Below are 18264 nucleotides of genomic sequence, written 5' to 3' on the forward strand. Positions count from 1 at the left end.
TATGTAGGTCCCTTGGGAAGGCTGGTTGTTGTCATTATCCACATTCCCAGATGCAAAAAACTAATGCTCGTTTGTACCTACTTGGGAATTAGATGCAGGATCCAGGACTAGAATTTATTATAAAAGGAATTATCCCTGCCATTTCCAAGACTGTAGGGAAATGACTCCAAAGCCCAGAAGGAATCTCTCTCTCTTCCCCACCACTGTAATTATTTCCAGCTGAGGTTGTGGGGATGTGTTTACACACAGGGGTTGGTGGGGGAGCATGAGGGACAGGTAAAATGTATATATGGATCGTTTAGGTAACTCCATGGCTTTAGGGAAAGAAAAACCCCAAATTCAGCAGACTATAAGTCAGCAAACACAATCTTACTCTTTACTTACTACTTCCAAACTTCCCCATTGTAAAATGGACATAAAATAGGGTCTTGCAAGAATACACTGATGCAGAAATATGTTCTCCTTCTTTGATTTTTTTTAATATAAACAAAACTCTCCTGGTTTCCATAGATGTCATTTTTTGTTTGTTTGTTTTTGCTTTTGCTCCCCCCCTCCCATAGTAAAGTCATTTGTTGCAGCCATAAGTTGACAATTGATTTTTTTGGTGTTATACATCAAATAGTCCCCGCTGGCCAAAAATAGCAGATGGGTTTCCCTGACAATTTAATCTCAAGAGAAGTCACCAGAGAGGAAGAGAAAAAAAAATGACCCTAATGATGGATTAATTGAGATCTTCAATGTAAAGTTTCCCAACTTTTCTGGTTGATCAGTTTCTAGTCAACTATTAAAAAGGAAAAACACGTTTGCTCAGTATGTCTTTGTCATCCTGGAGTACGGCTCCCACCCTACCTCTATCCCTACCAATCTAAAGTAGTTAGAGGAGAGAGTAGGAGGGTGAAATGCTTGTTTCACCTCTAACACACATGATATCTACGTGTAAGTGGTGGTTATTACCTGCAAGGTGAAAGGACTTCTCTGGCACCAAAACTCTTATAGTTAGAATGATTCAATCTTTTTGGTTTTCGCTGGATGGCTTTGGGAAGAACATTGTTTCTGTTATTTCACAGCTGTTGAATAACAAGCTTCAACAAGCTTCCTTGTTGAATCTGATAGAAAGTAGAGGGAGGAAGAAACAAAGTCACCTTTGGTTCCCTCTTCTCTATCCCCTGGGAGAATCTGGGTCAGTGTTGGGGCCTCAGACCTGGAAGTTCTTGAGAAGAGAGTATGCTCATGTTGGCACTGCTCTGTGGGCTGGGCTGCTCTGGGTTTCTCCCCAGCTCAGGGGTTAGACCTAGGAAGGGAAATGCACATTTGGTCTGAGGTAGACTTAAGGGAGAAATTAAAATGTACGTATGCAGGGACTGACAGGAGCCAGAGTGGAGAAGTGACGGAAACTGAGACAAATCCAGGTTTTTTCCCTGGGTTTCAAGATTTTGAAAAACACACCTCTTAAGATGAAATCAGCTTTGCAAAACCGTGAAACCCAGGGAACATGGGAGTCCACGGTATAAATAAAGCAAGTAGCTCACACTCATCTGAATGAGCACTTTTGCAGGACTAGCATCTTTTAAGGTCGACAAAACAAGAATAAAAATGTAAGTGAGTGTCTGAACTTGACCAAAATTTTGATGCATTTTTGCCAGTTTCACATACTAAGGGGCTTCTGTGAGTTTGCATTTATTTTATATATGGAAGATCTCTGTTTAGTATGGTGATGTTGAGTGTCCAGTGCTGGAAAGTAGCTTCCGTGGGGTGGGGTAGGGGTGGGAAGTGGAGAGCTGGTGGGGTGGGCATTGACCACTGAATAAAAATTAGATTATTCTAAAACATCCTTCGAACACTGTAAATTTACTCTAAATGCTAATGGATTTAATCTGATAATTTTAAAGGTGCATGCAAGCATGCTGCAGGGTTTTCCTTTCCTAGTTAATTAGTTTGTGACCCTTATTAAGATGTCTTGGGCTTATTAAGATTGTGTGGTAACTTTGCCTTTCTTCTTAATTTGGAAGTGACAGCTTCTCAAAGGGGGAAATGGTTAAACTTCTCGCCTTGGCTGGTGCACTGCCACGGCGTGGCGCGGCAGGGGTTAAGGTGGGCGCCCGCGCCCGGCGCCCCGCGCCCGCCCGCCGGGATGAGCGCGCAGTCCGCCCGCTTGCTCGCCGCTGGCCCAGGAGAAAGTGGCGGTCAGTGATGGAGCTGCTGCCATGACAACCCCGGCGGTCGGGGCCCGCGCGCGTCGGGGCTGCTCCCGGGAGGAAGGCGGCGCGGAGGCCGGGGGCGGCCGCTGAGCGTGGCGTCCGCGCGGCTCCGGTGCCGGCTGCGCCTCGCCTTCCCCAGCGAGCGACGAAGCGAGCGAGGACCCGCCGCGGTGCGCTCAGCCGGGCCGTTCCTGCCTCGGTCACCGCAGCGGCGCCTGGCCCTGCCGAGACCCGCCGGAACGCAGCGGCTGCAGCGCGCATTTCGGCGGGGAGGAAGTTGACCGGAGGCTGCCGCAGGATCCCTGGATCCGGATCGCGCGAAGCTTGGCGGAGCCGCCTTCTGCGTGCTCTACTTTCCATCTTGGCTATTGTTACGGATTGTTTTTCTGCCGGCGGTCCTTCCTCCGAAACTTACAAAGAAAGTGTTGGATTTCCCCTTGTTCGAACTGAGGAATTGCAGACCACCTCTGGGGAGCCGGATCTGACCCACCCTCTGTCCCCTTATGGTACCAAAGTGCTTACTCCACTCCAAAGTGCCATGTCAGAACTGCTAACGGGAAGAAGGGACTCCTGAGACGTGCCCACACCTTTGCACCTGCCTTGCGCTTCCCTTTTCTTGGCCATCTTCCCTGGCCGAAGCAGCAGCGAGGAAGCCCCCTTCGCTGTCCTCCGTGGAAATTGGTTACCCGAGGCCGGATTTGGGGGAGGAATAATAGACTTAGAGGAGTCTGCGCGCTTTTCTCCTCCCGCGCGTCTCGGTCGCCACTAGTTCACTGCTGGGTCCCTGAGCTCGCTTCCTCACCCCACCCACTTCCTGTGCTCGCCCGGGGGGGTGTGTGCCGCGCCGCAGCCAGAGTTCTCGGAAGTTGTGGCTGTCGAGGATGGGGGTCTGTGGGTACCTGTTCCTGCCCTGGAAGTGCCTCGTGGTCGTGTCTCTCAGGCTGCTGTTCCTTGTACCCACAGGAGTGCCCGTGCGCAGCGGAGATGCCACCTTCCCCAAAGCTATGGACAACGTGACGGTCCGGCAGGGGGAGAGCGCCACCCTCAGGTAGGGAGCTGTTTTTCTTCTATGAACTGACAAGGATGTGTATGGGTTGTTGGGGGAGAGGGGCAGGGGTGCAGGTGTGTGCTCCGGAGCAGCTGGCATGGAGGTCGCTGGTTCCTTGGGCTGCAAGATTCATGGATGAGCTGAATGCTCTGCCCCGGGAACGTGGTGGTGTTAGGGAAACGCTCAGAGGTTGGGGAAATGATCTGTTTCCCCAAAACTGGCCTCGTTGGCTCAAGACTTGGTAAGCGTGAGAGGCGGCTGAGGCAGGGAGTCACCGGGATTGAGGACAGTGGCCTGGTTACTGTGTGTGCCCGAACCTGGTGACCATGGTGACTGGGGACCTGGCGGGGGCTCGATGTGAACAGTCATCTCTGAAGTTAATGAGTCCCAAAGGACAAGTGTGGCTTCGTGTGAATGCCTTCACTCTGCCCATGGCATGGGGATTTGCCAGTGGGCTCCTGTACTCTGGCAGAGCTGCTGTTTTGTCCTGGCATGGACTGTATCTGAGCTTTTCTGGAGTGCCTTCATACTATGAGCTGGTGGGTAGAAGGACATGTTTATTCTTGCCTAAACATGGCTTTCTGAGATTGAAGTCATGGAGATGTATGTGATTTGTCCATGGAAAATATAATTTACTGTGGTTAGCTGTTCTCTCTTGGTGCTGTCCACTGAAGCAGTATGTGCAAAACTCACCTACTGAATAGACAGACAGATTTCAGCATTGAGATGGGTCCTGATTGGCTTCTGGGGTTAAGTCTTGCAGAAACTGAGGAGGAGAAGAATCTTGGCTATGTCTTGTGTAAGGTGGGATGAGTCAATGTCCCTGATTACCCTGTCTACTGACATGTTAACTTAATTTCCGGTGTCTATACACTGCGTCACTCGTAAGAGGGTAACAGAGAATTTATGATGATTATAATGGGGGATCTTACTCTCTAGAATTTTAGAGTCAGCATGAGGTAGAAGTTAAGAAGGTTCCTGGGAAGAGTGATTTCTCTGCCTCTCTTTGATATGATTTCTCTGCCTCTTAATATGCCTTCTTATATAAAGTTTCTCAAACTGGGCCATCAAGCTGACTGTAAGGCAACATGGTAACATTCCTGTCTTTTGCATATGAAGGTTCTTGGAAAGATCATCTTGGTGCTGGTGTCCATTCCTTTGTCCCTGGTGACCCTTCTCCTAAAAGTGCATTGTTTATAGATGGTACCCTCAAGGAAATACCCATAGGACAGAAAATGTTGAGGATGAGGACTTGACAGTCAGACCATTGTCAAAGGAAGTGTGTGATTTAAGGACCCACACAGGGCTTGGAAAGCATCCCATCTTCCACTGCCTTTTGGGAACTAATGTCCATGACCCCAGTGAATTTCTCATTACTCACTGGTTCAGAAAACCTACCTCTTCCACCAAGTCCTTTCAGGACGTATTTGAACAAAGGTTAAATATCTAACTGCCTCCCACCCCAGAATTACTAGATATGCTTTATAAGGGAATTTCATGGAGCTCTAAAAATGCTGTGATTTCAGACTACTTGATGAGAGATACAGAAATGAAGCCCTACCACAATGCAGTGATGAATTTAGTGTTCTCTGGATGTTCCCTTTGTCCCTAACCCTTAGCTGCACGCAGTAGTTCCCAGGAGATAAGAAAGAGTCATTCTCACATGGAGAACATTTTAGGAGCAGATGGGATGGCATTTTCAAGGAGAAGGTGGAAGGTAGTTAGCTCTGTAGAGATTTGTGTAAAAGAAACAGTAAAGGGGCCCTAACAGACAATGGTCTCATATCGTATAAACAATGATGGAGGTTGGATGAGCCAGGATTGGGTCTCAGCCCCAGAGGCGAGACCCCAAGGCTCATGAGAACCTAGACTCCGGAAAGTGGCTGAATTCAGCAGATGATGAGCCAGGGCATGGGCCTTTGTTAGGAACAGCTTCTCATTAAAATTGCATTATCATGTGCTGGCTGCTTCTCTATCTTTACCTTTCCTTCCAGGGCTTTCTTGCTCTGCCTGGGCTTCCCTGTCCCTGTCCCTTCCAGGCCCTAAGTCTGCTTACATTTTTGACACCTGCTCTGGTCTTATTTGGGTGTAGATGGAGGAAGTGGAATATGATGGGGCTTCCTCTTTAGACCCAACTCTGCCATGGCATAAAGGCTCTCCTAGGACAGACCTTGCCATTTTGTGCCATTCTGTGCCAGTCCCTGGGACTGGATGTCTGACTGACATGCAGAAGAAAGACCATTCCTGTGGATGGAGCCCTACAGAGCAGAGATTAGAGGAGCTAGGGTGTGACTAACACCAACCCACTGGCCATGAGCCTGATGTAGGATGTGAACTGGGCAGCAGGTGTCACAGACGCCTTGCACAGAGGATGCTCTGCAGGATGACCTTCATTCTTCTCAGGGTCCATGCACTGGAACAAATGAGGGCCACCATGTTGGGGTGAACTCTCAAGCATAGTCTCTGCACTGTGTAATTCTGTGTGCAAAGAAGCAAATAGGAATTTCAGAATGTATTTTGTTTGCACAAAAATTGCTACATTTGCACATAACCTAACTCTAGGTTGTAGTTGTCCAGCAGCTCAGGGCTCTGGGTTTCTTTGTTTTTGTGTTTTGTTTTGTTGCTTTTTTGTGTATTTATGTGGATCTTTTCTTTTTCTTCCCTCTTTTCCTTCCTCTCTTCCTCCATCCCTTCTTCTTTCCTTTCCTTTCTCTCTCCATCTTTGTTCAGCGTGCCACCAAGCTACGCAGAATACAACTAGGGAGGCCCTTGAGCACCTCTGTTCTGCCCTGGAGGGCTGCTCTCTCCACTTCACGGTGGCTGACAGAAAGGGCCATGCTTGTAGTTTACTTCTCAACCAGCAGAGGACTTTTTGCTCTGGTTTTGTGTTATTCTGCTTTTGTTCTCACCAGTTTTATTTTTTGAAGTTCTCTTCTAGTCCCCATAGAACGAATGCTTCAGCAGCAGATTCTAATGTGAGGAAACTTTTAAAAATGTTTTATTTCATCCAATTAGCACTAACGATCCTTGTGGAGGTATTGGGAAACCTTTCATCCAGCTGTGGCATTGACAGCCTGAAAGGAATCGCAAACAATTTGCAATCTCCCATCCTTTCTGGCCTCCTGCTGTAGTCTGTATGCATATATATATATATATATGTATATATATATATACACACACATATACTTATGTATATATATATATTTTTTTTTTTTTGAAGGGTGAGGTGCCTTAATAAGAACATTAACCAAGGTTTAGGGAGCACTTGCTCTGTGTCAGGGAGAATTCTGTTTTACATAGTATCTCACTTGTTGTCTAGCTTCCTAATATTAACATTTAACCCTAATAAAGACCCTGTGGTGTAGGTGCTATTACTCTCTCCATTTTGCAGATGAGGAAACTGAGGCATGGAGAGTTTACTTGGTTTGATTAAGGTTGCGTAGATAGGAAGTTTTGAAGCCAGTTGACGAGTAACACTGTTAATAAGATGAATAGCATTCCCAGTGATCGATCAGTTACCGTAGTTACTGATACGATCAGTTACGTATTTTGTGTACATCGTAACATTTAATGCTCCCAACAACTCTATGATATACACTTAATTTCTCAATTTCCTAGCTGAGGAAGCAGAGGCCCAGAGCGGGGAATTTCGGTAGCATCACACAAGTAGCAAGGGGTAGAGCTGGGGCTGTAACTCAGAACCTTGCTCCCTGATCTTGTGCTCCACGTTTTGCCCACCGCACTCTGTGTTCTAATACCTTGCTAGTACTTTGAGTGTCCTCTAGTCATTCTGGCTTAGATTCTCTACTGCAATGTTGTTGAACTTTCTGTGTTCTTTCTCCTCGTGCTTTGGGGGGCAACTGGTGCTTGGAAAGCAGAGATCCTGCGGTATAATATCATGAGCACTGTGTGCTCCCAGATGTTTCCTGAACAAATAAAATGAATGAAAACAAAATATAAACAACCCCCAGCCTCTATTCCATTTGTCTCTTTGCTGCATTTCTTCATCATGTATTTTAAAATACAGCTGTGGTCCACCAACAAAGACTTATTGAGTGGTCCTTACAAGAATGGCTCTGAGCTGGGTTTTGGAGTGTTAAAAGGCATGAGGCTTAGACTCTCCGGGGTATTGAGTCCAACTCAAAAAGCTGGATGTAGGCAAAGTGGTAGCTGACTAAGGCAAAGAGGTGAAGTAGAGTATGCCCGTTAGCGTATGTGAACGTGAGGTCAGAAAAGAGCTTCCCGACTGGGCTCCTCTATGGGAATACTGAAGAAGGACTGAGGAGTGGGAGAGACTGAGGTGCCCAGCTGTGTCGATGTCACCAATTGGAGAACTTCACTAAGTGTCCATCTGTAGCTTGGCAATTCTGATGAATGTATTTCATGCTATCGTAGATTCTCCCAGTAAGGCAACAGTTACTAAAGTGAATTATTTCATTGACACCATGTGATACTGATAAGTCAGTATCAGAGATAAGTAGTAAGTCACTTATATAGACTATATGCTTTGCCATTGCACAATGCTTTTTTTTTTTTTTTATGAGTTAAGAGGAAAAAGTCTGAGGAATGTACATGATTGAAGTTGAGTTTTGATATAGCAACTCCATGGGCACAAAATAATGTGTTTGGATATTTGAGAAAATGCATAGAGTGCCCTTCCAAACATAGGAAGCTGTGGCACACTTTATTTGCATCGTGTAAAACACTTAGGATTTCACTTTAGAACAGATGAATTCTCTCTTTGTCTCTCCAGCTAGTCCATGGCCTCTTGAGGGCAGAACTATGCCTTCTTCATGATTGTATCCCAGTAGCCAGCACATGACTTGGTCCTAGTTTTTGCTACTAAAGTCTGTGTGGTGACTATAGACATCCTGGCCTTAACTACCTCCACACATCTTCCACTGGTATACCATCTGGGGTTTGTGTTTCTTCTGAGGAGTCATTCCTGTCTCAGGTTTTCCTATTGAGATATTTGATTATGTGTTTATGACCTGTCTTTCCCAATGGGGCTGTAATTTTCTGGAGAAGAGTTACCTTCTCTGTCTGCTTCAGCTCTGTGTCACCAGTAGGTCTCCGACAGAAGGTGCTCAGGAAGTAGTTGTTCCATGAATGAATGCAGGAAATCTGAGATCACCGCCTTCTCCTCCTTGCCCTTCTCTGTCCCTTCCCCGGAGTTGTTTTGTGTTGTCCTTGCCCTGGACATGTTCCTGGCTGACTGTCATTTCTGACCGGGCCGCCCAGCTGTGTGAGGTTGCTCTTGAGGAGTTACAAACACACGTAAGTGACTGGGCTGGTGTCTTTCTGTCAGGGACACAGATGGGCTGTGTCATCTGTCGGTTATTTCAGAGCTACACCCATGACACGCGTCTCCTTTCTGCCAGGTAACTTATGGACCCAGTCCTTAAGCCTTTGAAGAAACGCTCCTCTCCTATGAGGTGTTCAACCCCAGGGGCAGCTCGAGGACATTAGCATTTTCCAAATACGGAGGGGTACAGAAAGGCACCTCTCTGCCCATCCTTCTTTCTCTCTACGTGGAATTCGCTGGCAGTGGTTGTCTCGTGCTATAACTATTGATCCGTTCTTGATGAGTTAACTTGTTCAGAATAGCAATGCCACTCAGGAAGCATGTGCTGTTCTGACGGCACTGCCTCCTCCCAGGATGGGCCACTCTGTGCTCACCTCCGGGGTTTGCCAGCCATCCAGCCGGTGGACTGTGGCTCAGAAGAGCGTGGACAGATGGGGTTGTGGAGGGAGGCTCCTGGAAGCACACTCAGCCTTTTGAGAAGCCAACAGCTAAAATGGGAAAATGAAAAACCCAACCAGGCATGGGGCAGAAGGAGAAAGAGTATGCCGGTTGTCACGGGAACCTGGCGAAGAGCACAGAGGGGCAGGCTGGGCCCTGGTCCTCTGACGCTCCTCACCTACAAGTACAGGTGCCTTGCAGACATGTTTCTTTTGAGTTTGAAAGAATTGCAGCGACCAGGGAGTTGAGCCACCTGGTTTTACAGATAATGAGGGTAGTGATCGCCATTCTTGCACAAAGATGCCTTTCAGAAGAGCGAGGTGGCCCTGATACCCAGCCCATGCTTCCCAACTTGACTGGGAGCCCTAGCATAGGGCTACCTGTGCCTGAAAGAGGGCCACCTTTTCCTACTAAGGGCAGAAGCAGAATGCTAGTAGCTTCACGACAGTCAGCTAGCATTTATCTCCCGGTTTGCTCCTCACTGCTGGTCGTGTCTGGCACCGCAGCCTGCGTTCTTAGCCTTCTGTTCCACCTCTGATTCCATATGGGACAACTCCTTTCACTATATCAGGCTCTGTGCTAAGTGCTCTACGAGCAGAGTCTTATTTAATCCTTAGAGCTGCTCCGCCAGGTGGATGCAATTATTATTCTGATTTTACAGATCAGAAAACCAGAGCACTGAGAAAAATGAGCCATTTTTCCAAATCCCACAGTCAGATGGTGGCTGAGCCTGGGACTTGGAACCAGTTTTGTCTGACTTGAAGCTGGTTCTCTTTTTGTACCACAGGACTTTTCTCATTCTATGCCTTCTTTGCTTCATTGCCAGGATGCACTTCTTCTAGAAACCAGGTGAATTTGGAGCACAAGAATCTGTTTTCTTGAAGTATTTTAGGAAGGGTATGGGAAAGTTTAGGTTTTATGACACAGAGACACAAAGAATGACCCAACTGGCCTCTAGAAATTTCTTCTCCTTACACAGCCTTATAGTCTACATGTTTGTTCAGAGTCAGTCTATTTCAGGTTCTCCCACTAACCTTTTGCTTCAGAGATCAGCAGTCTTGGGCTCTCTCATAGAGAGTTAGCAAATCCTCGCACATTGTCATGTATTTCTCTGGCCTGGGATACTGAAAAAAAACTGAGGTAGAAACACAGTTCTATGAGGATCCCACAAGCCTGTATATCTAGATACCTGACAGTGGGAGGCTGAGTGGCTGAGACCTTGACCTATAGACTTTCTTTTTAGTTTTATTGGAAGTAGGACCACTGGCCTCGTTCAAGATGGGAGAATCTTGAAAAACAATTATGATTAATGTTAATAGTATATTTATTCTCTTAGGTTCAAAGTCTCCAATGATGGGTCGAATAAAACATTATCTTTGCATTATTTGAGGTTGCTTTGCTTCCTTGGGAGAAGGTTGATGATTTTCCACTCTGTGTAATAGATTACTGATAAAAAAATAAACAATACAATTAACATCATATAGATGGCCAAATAGTATTGTTTTTAGGAAATTGGGAATTGGTTGGTTTAGGATGCAATTTCCAAATTGCACATGTGTGCCAAGGAGGAGAAGGAGGAGATAATAGGAATGTGTAATTGGAGTGCTATTGATAGAGGCAAAGACTTCCAGCAAAGACCTAACTAACTCATATTCTAGCAAGAATGGTATGCTAAAAAGAAAATGCACCGGGGGATAGGATTTGGCTAACCCTGACTCAAGCACTGTGTCTGTGAGCAGTTAGGAGACGTTTTTAATTTGTCTATATAAAAAGAACAGTTATTACATACCTCAAAGGTTTATTTTGGGTTAAAATGATATAATGCACATAAAGCTCAGTGTATAACTATCACTCTTTTTCTCTCCATATGTATATACATATGTACACATGTGTATGTAGGTATATTTATAGATAATATTCACACATTTGGCAATTTTCATTATAAACTGTTGTGGTGTAAACACCCAAGTAGCCTCGCCTTGATTGTTATGCCAGGTCTTGTTTGTGAAAGATCTGCTAGGAGAGGAATGCCTCCCCACCCAACCTAATTGTACTCTTGTGTGTTTCTTTACATATCTGTTTAGATCCTCGGACTCTTCTTCAGTTAAAATAATTTCTTGCACTGTTTTACGTCTGACAGGGGGTGATAAGAATAATATTTCTTTGTTTTTCGTCACAGGATTGTTGCATAGCAAGTTCTGACCTTTCATGTCTCTAAAGATGACTTTCCTGCCCAAAAAAGCCATATAGACAGCTCTGCAGAGGCTGGTTCTCTGAAACAAAGAGTGGGGTCAGGAGTTCATGTGTAGATTTAGGATTAGTAGACTTTTTTCTCTTGGAAGACTGATTTTTCCATGATAATTACACTGGAGTCAGCTGGGGGAGGGGTCCTTAAGTCCTTCTGGCTTGAATTTGTTGGAATCTTTCCATTCGTTCCCATCTCCTATGCATGAAGAGGACAGATCAGGACTTGAACAGTGATGGTGAAAATTGAGAAAGAAATCTCTGTGCATTTGGGATTTTTCTTCTGTTTAAGTCTGGAGTAAGACGGGTATGCCTGGTGTTAGAAACTGATCACAGAAATCACCAATGGAAGCACAAAAAACAGACCTTTACACTTCAACTGTATGCCATGGAGCTCAAATTAATTTAAGTTGTAGATAGAAATCTCCCCCTTTGCTTATCTTGCTTTTCCAAATCTCTGTGGTTGACATGATTGAGATATTTGGGCTTATTTGGGCATATTTGGCCAACTTGTTCTCTTCTCAGTGTGAGATGCTTTGGCTCAGAAAGATTTGGGGGTTTAGATTTGTCTTATAAAATGAACATATGAAGTGATCTTACAATCTTGCTGATAGATTTTTTTTTAATAATAGAATTTTTAATGAAAAAAGCATCAGCCACTAGACTGATGGAAAATGACAAAACTGAAATCAACCGTCAGATAAAGCTTTCTTGGCCACATGTAGGCAAAGGAAGACACATTTGTGTGAAAATAATTTCTTGATTTTCCCTGGCTTTCAAACAGGCTATAATGGAGTGGATGAGTAGAAAAGTGCACTCACACTCAGAATAATCATCTTTGAACAAATTAACTCATCAGGAAAGCTCAATCCAAAATAATTCTAACCAGTCGGAAGCTATGAGGAAGATGGTAAGATGGAGAATACATGCAAATTCCTTTTAATTTGGTGCCGTTTTTGTACATAAAAACTGGAAAGAGGAGTACTTTGGTGTTGTGGGTTGAATTGTGCTCCCCAGCAAAAGAGGAACAAAAAGAAAGAGAGAGAGAGGAAGGAAGGAAGGAAGGAAGGGAGGAAGGAAAAAAGAATGTTGAAATCCTAACATCTAGTATCTCATAATACGACCTTATTTGGAAATAGTGTCGTTGCAGAGGTAATTAATGAAATTAAGATGATATCACACCGGAGTAAGGTGAGCCATGATCCAGTATAGTTGGCATCCTTGTAATAGGATGGCTATGGAGAAACACAGTAGACACACAGGTAGAATCCCCTGTGGTGATGAAAGCAAAGCCTGGAATTACACAGTTGTCAGTTAAGGACTGCTGAAGGTGGTCAGTGAACCAACAGTAGGAAAAGGCAAGAAGGGATTCTTTCCTATAGGTTTCATAGGGAGCATGGCCCTGCCAATACCTTGATTTCAGACTTCTGGTCCCTTGAACTGTGAGACAATAAATTTCTGTTGGTTTTAAGCCATCCAGTTTGTAACGTTTTGTTACAACAGCTCCAGGAAATGAATGGACTAGGAGAAAGAAATGATAAAGGAAGAGTTCTCATAAGTAATCATCATATATAAAGGACCCCATTACCCACTGTGACACAAACCACTTCAGTCCATAGAGGCAGCGTCAGAGCACTGAATGTTCTTGGCTTGGCTATTCCTCTCCTAGTCACGATGACCTCCCAAACCCTCCATTACAAATATCTAGGAGGCTGATGTGGAGTAGGACTATACTTAGAGCTCACTACCCTCTTTTTCCTAAGACATCATCAGGGCAGGCCCACATGTTCCCATCTCTCAGTGATCTCAGACCCTCAGAAGCCAAAGCCTCCTCCCCCGCCCTCTGTCGTGTGTATCGTCTAGCTTCTTACTGTTACCATGTAGTCCTGTATCTCCAGTGATCAGAACTGAAGGCTTCCTCCAAATCCTCCAAACTTTTCTACTGTCCGAGCTTCATGATTTGTCACCAGCAAAATCTCTAGGTTGTCAGTCTTTTTCCTAAATGTCCTCTTTCTCTCTCTCTCCCTTTTTTCTTTTTTCCTTACGCTTGAAACGAGATTGTGTCCTGAATGATTTCCATTCCTAGGGTCATGTTGACAATGGCTGTTTTTCTCCTATGTACTGCATATCATGAGCCACAAAGTCGGATAGATATTCTCCTTGCTACTCATTGTGGCTTCCAGGCAGTTTTTGTCCATCTTTCCCTGAATCCCCACTCATGCTAGTGCGTGTGCCATGAGGCTGCATTCCCCATGGCTGTTCTTGCTGCAGCCCTGTGCTCTGCCTTGACCAGTCTCTCCCGTTGGAGCTCCAGACCACATATCCTAGCACTAATCCACATGTCTGCTTTTATGTCTCAGCCATTTCTTTTCTTGTCTTTTTCTTTTCTTTTCTGTCATTTTCTCTTCCCCTTCCTTCCTTCCTTCCATCCTTCCTTCATGGCTTATACATTTCAAACCCAATGCCTCCAGCTGAAGTTCTTGATCCCAACCCCATTTTACTCACCTCCTTGATCTTCCTTCCCGGTCTGCCACGATCCTAGGAATGGGATTCTTCAGCCAGTGGCTCAGGCTCCAAACCTGGTACCTAGGTACCTATTTTTACTTTCTCTTTAATGCTTCATCTAATCTACCAATACATCTTGTTTGCCTTTACTTTTAAGATATCTCTTGGATCAGACCATGTTTCACCATTTCAAACACCACCTCTCTAGTCAAAGCTGTATCAGTTCCCTCTTAGATTATTCTAGTAGCAGCTCATCTGGTCTTCCTGCTTTCGTGCTGCTCTACCAGAGGCCATTCTCCGCCTCCTGGCTCAAGCTGTCTTTTAAGAACTTTCTTCAAATTATACCAGTCTCTGTTCAAAACCTCATGGTTCCTTCCAGTAATGTGCAAGAAGAAATGCAAACACATCAGTGGTCTGAAAACATTTCATTGCCTGGTGCCTTCCTACCCCTCAGGCATTCCCTCTGTCATACCTGCTCCGTTCACAAGGATGCAATTGACTGAACCTTGGACTCACCAGATCAATTCTTTGCTTGAGGAAATGCTCTTTCTTCCACCAGGACCCACTGCAATGTTGTATGGCTAGATCTTCATGGCATCTGTGTGTGTGCTCAAATATCCCATCCTCAAAAAAGACTGTCCAGACATGCTGTTTGAAACAGCCATCCCACCATCCCCCACTCTCCTCTGTTCCCCTCATAGGTTTAATTTTTGTCATCACCCTTAACACTTACAGAGGTCTGTTATTTATTCATCTATTATTTATTTATGGCCTCTTCCACTCAAATATAAGATCCCTAAGGCTGCTGACATTATTGCTTTCCTTTATAGTGGCTAAATTATGGCCTGGAATGTGGCATATATTAGGAAATAGTTGTCCGGTGAATGGAAGCTTTATTGGGAATAATACTAAGCTGTTAATAGTGAAAGTTATTTATCTTTTAGTAAGAAGAGGGGGCTAAGGTATATGTCTGTTTTGGCAGAAGTTTGGATGTTCCTGAACAGAGGTAAAATAGATGGGGTGTGATCTAGCCTTGGTTTTGTCTTCTAGGACATGGAGTAGGATGGGCAGTTGAGGGGGACTTATGCAGGCAGACACTTCATAAAATCTCCATGTGTAGAGGCTAAAGGACCTTTAAATTTTCGTTTTCACAAGAGGTTTTATAGAAAATCTAATAAACACTTGGAAATAAGGATTAGTTTCTAGTTGAAGGCCTATAACCATGGGGGAAGGGAAGTGGCAGTTGGTCAGAAATCAGGCTATGAGCCTCACTTCTAACACAATATTCCACGTCCATTATGTATTTATAAAGCATTATTTATTAAGGGAATTCCACCCGAAGGCTACAAAGCATGATTGAGCAAGTGGTCTGAAGCCAGGCCCCTCCCTGGGTTCAAATCTTGGCTTTGCAGCCTCCCAGTTGAGTGACGTGGGCACATTGATTAGCCTCACTGGGCCTTAGTTTTGTCATTGTTTGATAATGGGAGTAGTGAGCCAGGAGGGAAATAGGAAGTATTTAGTGCAGCGTCTGGTACTCGCTTGGTGTTAGTTCATATGGTGGGGGAAGGACGGAGCATGAGATGTATCTGCTGTGGCTAAATAGAAGGGTTTTGAATCGGGTGACCCTGGGTGCTCCGTGGAGGCCGATGATGTTGTAAGTCCAACGTCTTTGTGGTGGAGTGATTTTGAAGAGGCTCAGCAAGTGTCATCGTTTTTGGAAGGTGAATAGTGGCTGAGGGCTGGGGTGACCTGAGTTTGAGCCCTGGCTCTGTCACAATTCACCATGGGAAACTGCTAAGAAAATTAGTGTGTTTCCCTGTTTCCCAGTATCCCCGTGTCTGAAATGAGAAGGCAGGGCATGGCCCCTACTGCTCTGTTCAGTTCTTTACATTTGAGGAAGAGATTAGCTGTTCAAAAATATATAGGTTGTTTATCCTTCTCTCTGGGCACAATGCTGGACTCCCCTTTCCCAGCCTCTTTTGAATTCAGGTGTGGCCCTGTGACCAAGTTCTACCCAGAGGGGTGTGAGCAAAAGTTATGTGCCGATTGGCCCGTAAAAAGCTCCCACATGAAATACTTTACGCTGTTTCTCCTTACGCCATCTGGATGTCGATGTCCAAAATTACCTTGGAAACCCATGTCCTATTCGGCAGATGCTCCATCATCGGCCAAGTCATTGAATGCCTCCACAGAGTAAGGCTCCCACCCCTGCCCCGCCAGCTGAACCAGAACCTTGTTTGTGAGATGATTGCATGGAGGAAATATACACTTCCATTGTAATAGGCTTCTGGGATTTTGGAGTTCATTTGTTACAGTAGCTAGCATTATGCTATCTAATTCAACGCAACTATTGTGATTCCTATTTTCTGATTTCAACTGCATCGAAATACACAGATTTTTTTTTTTAAGCGTCCAAACTTAAGCACTTATTAAAATTTCCTGGCAAGCCTTTTAGTGATTTTTGCATGTGTCTGAAAGTGGGAACCATGGCCTTTTCAAACTGAAGCCTTAAATGTTTGATTTTCATTTGCTTGACTCCTTACATCTCTGAACCAAGTAAAATGTCTGCTTTACAGAATATGTGAAAACCAGTGACAAAGAAAAGTTTTACCTTGAAGTAAATTAGCACATATCCATAATGGCTATGACTTGAGACATACCGTAATTAGTGAAAATACCTCTTAGGTGACAAATTGCTCATTAATGGCTGGAGGTTTCTTACTTAGCATAACCTTTTGTGCTAGAGATATTCCAACACTCAGTGTTTTAATTGACACACAGTAAAGAGACAGATGGGATGATTTGTAGGCTTTTTCTTAAAAATGTTGAAGAAAAAGGAGCGAAAACCACTGTCAGAGGTCAAATTTAAGAAGTGCAACCAGGGGGGACGCCTGGGTGGCTCAGTTGGTTGAGCAGCTGCCTTCGGCTCAGGTCGTGATCCCGGTGTCCTGGGATCGAGTCCCGCATCGGGCTCCTTGCTCGGCGGGGAGCCTGCTTCTCCCTCTGCCTCTGCCTGCCATTCTGTCTGCCTGTGCTCGCTCTCTCCCCCTCTCTCTCTGATAGATAAATAAAATCTTTAAAAAAAAAAAAAAAAAAAAAAGAAGTGCAACCAGGGGGCACCTGGGTGGCTCAGTGGGTTAAGCCGCTGCCTTCGGCTCAGGTCATGATCTCAGGGTCCTGGGATCGAGTCCCGCATCGAACTCTCTGCTCAGCAGGGAGCCTGCTTCCCCCTCTCTCTCTGCCTGCCTCTCTGTCTACTGTGATCTCTCTCTGTCAAATAAATAAATAAAATCTTTAAAAAAAAAAAAAAAAGAAGTGCAACCAGGTGGCGGGGTAGTAAGGGAGGAAAGGAAAGTAGGAAGATGGTTGGGGCAGGAGATCTACAAGGAACAGAGGCCACACAGACACATAGAGTCAGCGATCTTGTTTTATGTTCATTGTTGTCTCCAAATGATGAATGGCGCCTGGCACATGATAGGAGCTTAATGTTTTCTTGGAGAATAAATGGATGAGCTGATTTTTGTCACTTCAGCAAGATGTCCTGTGAGTCTTGTATGTTCCAGGCTCTGTACTAGGCATGAAGTTTCTTTTCCACAGAGTGATATTTAGTGATTGGGGACCAAGGCTACAGCTTCTATGAATCAAAACAAAGGTGTCCTGTTCCAGCATACAATTTGCACAGACAGTTAGGATTAGGTGTGCTTCCTCTAGTCTGTCAAATCATTCTCTAGGGCTCCTGATGGGATAGACAGAGCAGTGCTTTGTTAACTCCCTCCACCCACCATTGTTGAGCAGCACACATCCTGTGCAACTGTACTCAACAGGCACCAGTTATCACTAAATCAATAAGAAGACAAACTATACATTGTGTATTGGAAAGCACTATGCCATAAAGTAAAATATGGGTAAGGGACAGAGTAACCCAGGATATAGGGAGAGGGGTGTGTGCAAGGTGTGATCCCGGCAGGAGTCAGAAGGAAAAACCTTCTAGGCAGAGGAGTCAACAAGTTTCATGACCTACTCAAAGAAGAGCAGGGCAACAAGAGTCAGTCTCAAAACCGAAGAAGGGGTAAGGAATACAGAGACATGTGCACTCCTGAGTGTCTGTGAGACCTAGTATAACATACAAATTAAGGAGCAAATGATGATAGCGGCGCAGATTTTAGGAGATGAATGATAAATTTAAAAAGCCCGCATAAACAAAGACGACACCTGTGTTGATTTTATTTGCTCTGCATAGTTACCATGTGGATACTGTCTAGGTTGTTACAGCTCTGTGGTTTCGTGGCAGCCAATATTTGGTGCCTCGCCCGTTCCTCACACACACCTAGCCATATGGGTCTAGTGTTTTCTAACTGAAATGTCATCCTTCTTTGGTCCATTATGCTTTGTCATTGCCATTTATCACATCTGAAAATTATAAGCATTTAAAATCTGCATAATATCCAATTTGATGTTTTACCTGTTGCCATTTCCAGGATATTACATTGTGAAATTAAGCCAGCATTTTATGATCCTGTGTGGAT

At 44.8% G+C, this 18264-nt stretch overlaps 1 protein-coding gene across 8 annotated transcripts in view; it reads left to right on the forward strand.

The window, feature by feature from the left end:
• The window catches only part of NTM (neurotrimin), a 939822-nt gene that overhangs the window by 530989 nt on the left and 390569 nt on the right, over window positions 1–18264 (forward strand). For 4 of the 8 annotated variants that reach the window (XM_059185198.1, XM_059185255.1, XM_059185207.1 and 1 more), the window contains one exon: window positions 3162–3246. In XM_059185198.1, the coding sequence (XP_059041181.1) occupies window positions 3162–3246 (85 nt within the window). Of the gene's footprint in view, window positions 1–1529; window positions 1596–2149; window positions 3247–18264 lie in introns of those variants that run through there. The other 4 variants (XM_059185216.1, XM_059185227.1, XM_059185262.1 and 1 more) reach the window with 3 other exon arrangements.

This window comes from Mustela lutreola, chromosome 1, assembly GCF_030435805.1.
Source record: "Mustela lutreola isolate mMusLut2 chromosome 1, mMusLut2.pri, whole genome shotgun sequence".
NCBI classification, from domain to species: Eukaryota; Metazoa; Chordata; class Mammalia; order Carnivora; family Mustelidae; genus Mustela; species Mustela lutreola.